Source organism: Mangifera indica, chromosome 17 (genome assembly GCF_011075055.1).
Source record: "Mangifera indica cultivar Alphonso chromosome 17, CATAS_Mindica_2.1, whole genome shotgun sequence".
Lineage (NCBI taxonomy): Eukaryota > Viridiplantae > Streptophyta > Magnoliopsida > Sapindales > Anacardiaceae > Mangifera > Mangifera indica.
Window position 1 is genome coordinate 1,749,679 of NC_058153.1, and position 10,815 is coordinate 1,760,493.

At 29.5% G+C, this 10,815-nt stretch overlaps 1 protein-coding gene across 1 annotated transcript; it reads right to left on the reverse strand.

Annotated features, from left to right (window-relative positions):
• Positions 1 to 785: 785 nt before the first annotated feature.
• Positions 786 to 2,363, reverse strand: LOC123200316 (zinc finger CCCH domain-containing protein 23-like). Its single transcript, XM_044615463.1, has one exon. It carries the CDS (start codon positions 2,333 to 2,335, stop codon positions 1,208 to 1,210), a length of 1,128 nt encoding a protein of 375 aa, XP_044471398.1. The 5' UTR covers positions 2,336 to 2,363; the 3' UTR covers positions 786 to 1,207.
• Between the last annotated feature and the right edge of the window lie 8,452 nt (positions 2,364 to 10,815).

Sequence of the window (10,815 nt, forward strand, 5' to 3'; positions counted from 1 at the left end):
TGGACCAAATCTTGGAACCGCCGTCCCCTTTGTCGGCCCCTATCGTTCCCTTCCCATACTTCAATTTTTTATTATTTTCCAAATTCCTGTGTAACAGTTCCTAGATTTTTAAAATGGTCCCTACACCATATCCTGTCTCCTCAGAACATTCACATCAAGGGTTTATAAGACAATATATAAATAATATATAATGAATTTTTTAAAAATATAATTAAATATTATTTTATTTAAATTTTTTTTATATTAATATTTTATTATATAATTTTAAAAAATTTAAATATCTATTTATAAATTAAAATTTATTAAAATTTTTAGTTAATAATAAAATAAAATCATCATTTAATAATAATATTTAAAAAATAAAAATTTATATTATTTTATTTTTTTAATTCGAAAAATTAATAATTTTTTTTAAAAAATTAAATTTTAAAAAGTGATATTTACTTTTTACTTAGGGTTTCAAATTTTGTTAACGAATTTTTAACCAATCCCTCTCTCTCCCAATGATATTTATTTTTCAAGACGTCTTCTGTCCAATCGATGATAACTGAATTCAACAAAATTTAGATAAAACATTAAACCCTTCGTTTTATGGATGACTACGATCCAATCAAGAGTTTTTGAATAACAACTTAATAGTTAACTTTAATTAAAAGTTTTAACAGATTATAATGAGTCTTTAAATTATTAAAAATTTAAAATTTTTTCATATACCATATGGGAATAAATCTTTTGGCTTTTTATTCAATAATATACCATTCTAACTCAAATTGAACATTTGAATCAAAACTGAACTAAACAAATTTGCATAAAATCAAACTGGGTCCAGCCCTAATCAATACATCATCACAAGCATTATGCCATGGATTAATTTCTTCAAAGAATATTATGAAGATAAACACAGATTTTCCTTCAGGAATTGCACAAATGGAAATTATATTTACATTAATTAAGGATAAACATGCGACAATATTTTCGAAGACGAAATATTATGACAAACCGCCACCCCTTCTACGGCAGCCTGATGAATCCTTCTTTATACAGAAACAAAAGCACAACAAAACGGAGAAATAACATATCCTCTCTTCTTGCTGTCAGGATATCTACACATCCAGATTCCAACTGCATATTCACAATGTTAGATGAAGAATCAAAGGCCGCCGATTAGCCGACAAAAAAATTATCAAAACGGAAGTGAATCTATAATTCACTTCACCAGTTCAGATATCCACCCAACGTCAGGATCCGACGAGGTGGAATCAACTCGGTCAAGAGAATTTTCTTTACTTAGTTTAGCGTAGATCTTTGCCCTCAAGTCCCTTCCAGACTCGACCCTTTCCATTGATGGCTCTTCTTGGCAGGGGCTTTCCCAAAGATCGTATTGACTGTTTAAGGAACGGACTCGGGTCTGGGTCGGAGTTGAAGGAAGGCTGTAAAACCCGGGTTTAAGCGTCGAACCACGGGGAGACAAGTACCCAACACCCCAAACAGGAGCCTTTCCCATTTTTGCCTTTCCAAACTGCAACGCACGCATGGAAGCCACGAGTTCACTCACAGAGTTAAACGATCCATTACAACTCGGCGAGGTTGGCGGTGAGTCAGAAGGAGGAGAACCAGGAGGCGAGGTCAATATAGAAGTCGGCGAAGAAACAAATGAGCCGCTAGTACCATACGAGTCAAAATCAAAACGGCGGCGAACAGGAGACCCATGATCAAAATCACTCGACACATTTCCATTCCCCTTAGGGCTTTGCTGTGGGAAAACACGAAGCTGTTCGAGTGTATGAGCGAAGAAACAAACCCTGCGGGTGCAATCCAATCCATCCTTGCATGGCTGAGTCCGATATCTGGCAGGGTGAAGCCAACACTCGAAGACACCATGAGCAAACTCGCACGAGTCGCCCTTTTTGCACCCACCTTTGCGATAATCGGGGCAGGCCGTTCCCGAATAGTTGTACTTTCTCGGGTCACGTCTTTTGGCCTTCTCCCCCGGATGGGCGTACGGGCACTCGGTCCAGTCATGTGACCTGCCACGTGCACACCTCCGCACTTTGAATTCGTACATGCGAAAGAAATCGCACGAATATGCATCCACTGGCAAGTCCGAGTCGTCACTCAATGAGTCTGACTCGTTCGGAGAAATGAACTCGTTTGACGGCAGGTAAAGGTGGAAACCCACCGGAGAATCGAGACCATTTGCAATGCCGTTGAAGTTGCCGGAAAGGTTGAGGCCGTGGTATGAAGGGGACAGGATAGCCGCCGTATCGTCGTATGGGTCCCAAGGGGGAACTTGGATGGTGGGATTTGGTCTAGTGGGGACTTCGCCGATCATCATCTTTGGACTTCAACAAAGGGAAGACTCATCTCTGCAATATAAACTGCTTCTTTAACTAGGGTTTGGTTTAAGATAACTACAGTTAATCCACCTGCGGTTAAAAATTTGGAAATAAGTATTGGATAGGTAGTTTTAGCACAGGGGCGTACATTGTCTGAGGCTCTGAGCTTACACGTTAGCCTTCAGATTTGGTAAAACTCAAGAGCTCCTTAAATTTTAAGACGTGACATATTAATCCAAAACCTTTCAAGATGATACATACTTTCTTAATGTCAAAAGATACCAAGTAAAAATTCATTAATGATTTATAAGCGATTGATATGGCTCTTTGTAATAAGGCTCGATCCTTTTCTTGTTGGTTCGAATAAGGGATTGATATGAAGCAAATTAAGTTAAAATACCTTTTGGTTCGAATTTGATTTGAATAAAAAATAGTTTAATTTGATTTTAATCCGATTTTATTAAATCAAAATTGAAGATTTTTTGAATTTAATATTAATAAAAATTATTCAATTTGAATTTGATTCGAGTTTGATTCAAAATTATAATTCAAATTTATAGCTTAAATTTATAGTTTGAAGTCGTAACTCACTAATGAAACGATATAATTTAATCTATTATTAAACAAAATGATATTATTTTAACAATTATTTATGATAATTCGAATCAAGTTATAATCTAAGTTAAAATTAAAACAAGTTATTTATCAAACCCTCTCGAGTTAGATCAAATCGAACTTCATCTAATTTGAGTTTAACTTAATTTAGAAAGCAAACCAAATCTTTTGATTTAAATTAAATAAATTCAAGTCAAATCAGTTTGATTCGGGTCAACTCTCATATTAGAGGCCCAACATATGATAAAAATTCTATTATCATGATTTTAACAGAAATTCTACTGTTAAGGAGGTAACTGTAAAATTCCAGAAATGTTGGACAAATTTTCTTTTATAGAATCCGAGGACTGAACGGATACTATCACCTAATCACAAGAACAAAATTGTGTTAGACTGAATAGTCCCATTATTTTATAACTTTGAAAATTTACATTGATATACTACTTGACAATTAGCATAACGTCTCCCATGGAATTGACTCCTCCTGCTTCGATACAGAAGGATATATCGGTAATTTCATAACTCGATAGAAATTTGGTACAAATTTTCTAATGCAATAAAAGCTTATATAATTTAAGGAGAATTCAAATCATACCGGCCAACAGAGCTTTAGATTTACCCAAATTAAAATAAATAATTAATCAGATAATGATAGTTGTTTCCTTCAAAAGGCCAAGGATTTATGATGAAGCCTGTCCCAAGATTTTGGTAATTTTTTAAATTAAATAATTCAATTAAAAAAATAATATTATTACATTAATAAATGTGAAAAACCGATACTTAAAAAGGAAATGACGAGAAATGTGACATTGGATTTTAAGGGGGGTAATGGAGGGCAACGTGATGGCAGCCATGCACAAGAAACTTGTGATGTGCTTTCGTGTAGTGAAGCCAAGTGTTGTTGCCCATTGCTTATTGAGAAACATTTGGAAGTTACATTACCGCCAATTTTTGCGGCGATGCTAAAGGCTAATGCCTGCACTTTAACAATTCTCTATTTTAATATTTGTGGGCCATGGCATGGCCCATGAATTATCTTGTCGGTTAGTACTCACTGATTTATTCCTAGTCCCTACAGGCCCTAACTATCGAAAAACTACCAATTCATACCCAAACTTCCAAAAACCATCCCACTTTCCACCTGTCATTAAAGACAAATCTGCCCTTGCCTTTTTGAATTTGGTATATTTTATGATAAACAATATCAATAAAACAATTTACATAATATTCATGGTTAGTATTTAAAATTATTGAATAATAAAATTATGTAAATCTAATTCTAAGTATCTAATTAATTATTCATATAATACATCAGAATATGATTATTTAATTTTAAATTTAAAATAAAGTAATATTATAATATCGACCATCATTAATAATATATGAAGAATTGATTAGGAAAAAGTCTTCCAAAATTTTGAAATTATTAATTTTAAGAGTATATATACCATTATATTACAGATTAACGATCTTATTGATATAGTTTGTGTAGCCTCACACTATTTATTGCATGTGTTATAGGTTGTGCTACAACGACCCTCTATCACACTCACATCTTTTGACCCGTTACAATTATCTCTTAAAACATTTTAAATTTCTTGTTTGTCAAGCTATTCACAATCAATTTTTTTTTGTCTTCAAACCCCATTAAAAGTGATATAGGTATAATGTCGATACCAACTAAGCCAAACACTGCAAAATAAAAGGGCAAATAAACTGTGTCTTTCCTAAATACAGCCCATGTCACAGCCGTCGGTTTCCTTGATTACATTGTCGTGCACCTCAACCCATCTTTGTCGCCATCCAGTTTTAGGTTTGGTTGAACTAAGGTTGAAAGAATGAGCCTTGTTTACTCAATTGTTTGCCTTGCTTTTTCAACTTGCCCACATTACAGTGTCCTTGTCTGATATTTTAGCAATAGCTTTACAACTTCGGGTTTTAGGGTTTCAAGGCACCGTCAATGGTTTTTGAACTTAAGCATTTTGACTTGCGGTGGTTAGGGTGGGGAAATACTATCACTAATTATATATTATAAATAATAATATATTAATATATTATTAAAGATTAGTTTATTTTTAATTTTTTTATCTAATTATATAATAATATTTTATTATTTATACATAAAAGTTATATATATAATATTATTTATAACTATAATATAACGTAAAAAATAATATTATTATTTGTATATATTATATATATAATTTAAATATATAAATAATTTATTATTATGTATATAAATATTTTGTTATATTTAATTTAAAATCATTTAATTATATGATAATATATTATTTATGTATTTAAATTATATATTTAATTTTATTTATAAAAACTTACAAATTTGACGAAAATATTATTTTGAATTTATTGAACTAATCAATACGGTACGATCTCCGATTATTATTTAAAAAAAAAAAAAAGTTGCAAAAAGCAACGTAGCTTAAAATTAAGTTGGGCTGGATGAGTTACGGGGAAGGCTGAAGTTTGAACGGAGGCAATAAACATTTATTAAGCCTAAAGTCTAAGACCCTAGTCACATGGTCCGTTTTATTAATTATTGTCGCCGCATCCACCCAAACTTTGATGATATATAATTTTTCACACTTTATGTCAGAAAACCTCATTTTTTCCACCCAAAAAAATATAAAATTTTTATCCACTTTTACTTAAAAATTAAAAAAAAAAGACTTTTGAAATTGTGTGACTAAACCTTCTTATTGTACTTGCATTTTCAATTTTGTACATAATTTTTCAAACTTGTAAATATTACTCATTATCAACTCAGTTTGAATTAATTAGAAGTCATTTAATTTATTATATTTTGCTCGAATTTGTTGATGACAAGCTTAATTTTAACAAAATCTTGTCATTTTCATCAACTCTGAGATATTTTATTACTCATATAATCTTAAATGTGCCTCGATTTATCTCCATCGTAAGTATTTTCAGAGAATTAAAAAAATGAGGAATAAATTTAAAACAACTAAAATCGTTAAGATAAATACATACTTTATTTATAATATTAAAGATATAAGTGATAGTACCTATCATATAAAGCAACAAAAATATCCACGGTTAAATTTAAAACCTTTAAATTTTGTCTAAAAAGTTAAAAAGTTAAATAAAGAATAAATTATAAGAGTTAATAAAATTAATAGAATATTAAAATTTTTTAAATAAAAAATTAAATTTAAATATTTTTATGATTATAAAATTTTAATTTATTTAATTTAATTATAAATTTAATTATTATATTTTTAATATATTTATCCAATAAATATAGATAACATCCGGATTATAAAAATAAAAAAAAGGGGTTAAATGAAGAACGGCCATCTGGCCTTGTATTATACTTGCTTTGGTGCCATTCAACGCTAACGTTATCCAGTCAGATTGGTCGCCGCCACGTGGCCTTTACATTTGGATAAAATCCTCTCAGATGGTGTTTTTGATTAAATATATACGTATTAAAAATGCATTTATTTATTTAAAATGAGACTTAAAAAAAAAAAAGTAATTGTGTGAGTGGGGCAATGGCAGAGCAAAAACATAGACGGTGGCTGTTATGATTTTGGGTCAAGTTGTCTGATCCGGTGGGCACGTCTCTGGTGGCGGTGTTGACATACAACTACAACAAATACCATATTAATGGTCCCATAAAATTGGACAAGTGCATTAGATGGGACCTTAGTCTTTCATGTTTTTGCTTGGTTGTTACAATCTCGAAATCATACATGTGACAAAGGAGCCGAATCGGTCCATGCATTTGAAAAAGCATGACTCACCCCCTATACAAATTGTGATAGATGTCTTAGAATTCGATTGATAAAATAGCACGACTTATAACAAACTAATTTTTTAAAATAATTAAAAATTAATAAATTATATAAATCTATAAATTGATTTTTTAAAACATGCAGGTCACAAATTACATCTCAAAAATATAATTGAGAGAATTTTGAGTTGAATTAAACTTTTTTATATTATAGATTGACACGACTTATAAAATCTATTATTTGATCGATTTTTTTGTTATACCCACTTAATCATTTTATTCTCTTTAAATCAGACGAACTATATTATAAATTTAAGATTATATATAAAACTATAGAAAGATTAAATTATGCATTATAGAAGGTGAAAAAATAGAGTAACATCTGATTAATTCATAACGTAAACTTGAATTTTCTTCTTTCTTTTTTCTACTTTTTAAAAGCTATCAAGATGGATTGATTCCCGGAATCTTGATCCAGATTTGAACGAACAAGAATAATTGAACTCCGGTCTTGTCAAGAACATCTGAAGAAGGGGCCTTTTGTCTTTGGGTAGTCACTCCACTTCTGTCAATTTGACATTTCACTTCAGAGAGAGATACGAAGCTACATCTAAACCACTACCATCTTGCTTTAATTTTGTTCATTGAATTCAACTACATTATTGTCCACTGTCTCTGGATTCCATGAATGATTTTGGCTAACTTTGGGCCCTGCTGCACTAATCTACTGTTTACACTGAACAAAATTGTACGGATACTGCCAAGGTGACTTAATTGACCTGCTATGCAATGTTTCTGCGTGTCACTTCAATTTTCCTACTCCCTTGTTGTGTTACATACTGACATTTCAATTCAGTAAATTACATTTTTCCACCCAAGGTTTGGTATAAAAACCTTTTTCACCCATACATTGTGTGAATAGCATTTTTAATCTAAAATCAAACTTTAATAATGAAAAAATATATATACCGGGTTAGCAAGTAAAATGCCCCTTTTATTCCCAATATTTAATTTCCTTTAATTTTTATATAATCTTAAATTAACAAAAAAAAATTAGATAAATATGTCAATGACATGTAATTGTATATTTTAAGACTAATTGCAACTTTGAAAACATTACGGGTGTTGATAAAATGTGTAGTGTTTGGAAATTCAAAAATATGTTTAGGGTGTTTTGGAGTTTTTTAAAATTTTAATATGTCCTTTAATAATTAAAAAATGATAATTATACCCAAAAAAAATTGAACAATATATAATAAACTAGGGATGTAAATTATATTACAAATTATTAATGCTATGATTTTTTTTAATATGTGAGGGACTAATTTATAAGTTATTAAACCATTTTAAAAATTAAACTATCATATTAAAATTAACATCTAGGCAAATGTTGCTATAAGTATTGACAATGGAAAGATGAAGAAGATTCTCCATTTCGGTTGACAATGGTAAGTTGTTTATGGACAGAGGAAGGAGATGAAAGGTGGAAATAGTGGTGGTTTGATATAAGATAATTTCTTGGCCTTCTCATGTGATAGTTTACACTAACACAATTAACAAACTGGTGGGAAAATGAACTTTTGAAATTTAAGAGTGGAAAAAGAGTGTTTTAGCAAAGTTTGGGAAAATAAATTTGTTTTATATTCATTCATTTAATTGAATAATTTTAAATTAAAAATATAATAATATTTAATTATATAATAATATATCTTTTAAATATCGCAAAATTTTGCTTAGACAACATTGCTCTGGTTTGTGGAGCTCCTCCATTGGCATGTTTAAAGGCGTTACAATTGGGTATTAATTTGGGCCACTGAAAGCAAGAGTTAGTATAGGGGTTTAAATGGGCCAGTACGCACCAAGCAGCTGGCCTTTCCAATCCAATTAGCCACAAGGCTTTCATTCCACATTTCGGTGCAATGCAATATTAGAATATGGTAATATTATGTGTATATATATTTTTATATATAATTTAAATATTATTTTATTTTTAATTTAAAATCATCAAATTATGTAATAATATATAATTTATTTATTTAAATTATGAACAAAAAATATGTATACATAATTTTATTATTAAAATATCACTTACTATACGATCGTATCATTAACCCTATAATTTTAAATGTAATTTTCTTTTTAATCTAAATTAAGATTTACAACATTATTTATACTATAAGTCATGATTCATGTTTTAAGGTAGAAATTCACTGTTACTTACAAACTATTTACAACTCAATTCATATCAAGCTGAATTCAAGTTTAAGTAGTTCAAGATTGTTTTCTTCACTTAAAAAACTTGTTGTTTGACTTGTTTAATATAAAGAAGTTGACAAAAGTCTAAAATTTTACACTTATACTTAAAAAGTCGTAAGTTGACCGAATTAAACTTTTATATATAATATCTTAGTATAACAAATTTTATCTGTATTTTTTTAGCTTCTATAATTTGCACATACAACCCAACACAGAAATTTGAATATGTGTAAAAATGGATAAATCTATAAATTACAAAGTTTAATTGTAATTTTTCAAAGTTGAGTTCAAACTTATAACTCTCAAGATAGAGTTTTGTATAAACTTAATGGACTCTTGAACTTCAAATACTTATCCAAAATATAACTCGATTAATGGACAAGCTCTAACACAATGTTAAATAATTAAATTATTGTATTATTTATAATTATTTTACTTCTTTGAATTTTTCATTTAGACATTATAAGTAATCGTTAGTGATTTAGTAGAATTTAAAATGAGTTACACCAACCTTAATGCGATCTTACCTTTTTGATTGAAAAATGTAATTTTAAAAAATAGAATTGCAACATTCTAAGAGCAATTATCCCAGATCACATCTAACTTGGCAGCCATGACCCCATATTTGGGAACTTGGCAGCCAGAATCAAAAAGCAAAAGGCTCTTTAATGTTAACAGTAATGGGCAAAGTTAAGTTGATTTCAAAGGGTAAATGCAAACCCAACATTTATAAATAGAGACTTTATCCATTTTCAGTTATGCTGGAAAGATACATTATTCTCTCCATGACAGCCTTTGAAAAAAATCACACATTGCATCATTTAGTTTGGGGTCAAAGACACCTAAAAGGCCGATAAAACTATTTGTATCTACTTTTTTAATAGTCTATTAGATATATACCTATATAAGGTATTATTATATAATTGAGTAATTTTTAATTAAAAATAAAATAACACTTAATCATATGATGACACATTAATTGGGTTAATGCTAAATTCAAATCGAGCTTAAGCTCATAGATCTCCTCAAAGTTATTCGAGCTAGACCCATTTGAGAAGAGCCGAACCGAATTGAAAACAATTAAAATAATATTGTTTTATTCAATTTAAATAAAATTTTTCTATGGTCGCAAGTGTGGTATATCAAATATCTTTCAAATTTGAGTTCGAATTTGACAATATTAAACCCTTAAACTTAAGCTCAAAATCAAATTTTGTCTAAACTAAACATGAATAAATTAATTTTAATTCAATTTTAATTTGAGTATTCAATTAAGTATTTAAAATTAATTACACATAATATTGCTCCTAAAAGAATCCGAGAAAGCCAGCACACCTCGCCTTACTTTACTACGTACTTGGCCATGGCATCGATTTTCAAATCCCACTATCTCTACTTTCCTCTCCATGAGGATTTTCACTCTTACAAACCCTTTCATCCAGCCGAAAAACGCTAAATCAACCTTCGGTTTTTTTAATTCCAAAAACATATAAAACATTTCGAACAACATTCACAGCATTTTCAAAAGAACAAAAGAGTGGCCCACTGCCCGTCTCCCATGTAAAAAAAAAAAAAATTAAAAATGCCATAATTATAACAAAAAATGTCGAATGACTATATCCCATCAAAAGGGTTGATACAAATTCAATTTTTATTTGTTAATTATTAAAAAATTAAATATTCACATATTTATTAAAATTTATTATTATTATTAGTGATAAAATTGTCATTTATTAAAATATTTAGAAAAATTTAAAAATTTATTATATTTTTCTTTTTAAATTTAAAAATTTAACAAAAATTTTCTTATTTAAAGTTTGAAAAATAAATATT

Coding starts and splice junctions, on each gene's coding strand:
- LOC123200316 (XM_044615463.1), bottom strand. CDS start 2,335: ATGATGATCGGCGAAGTCCCCACTAGACCAAATCCCACCATCCAAGTT.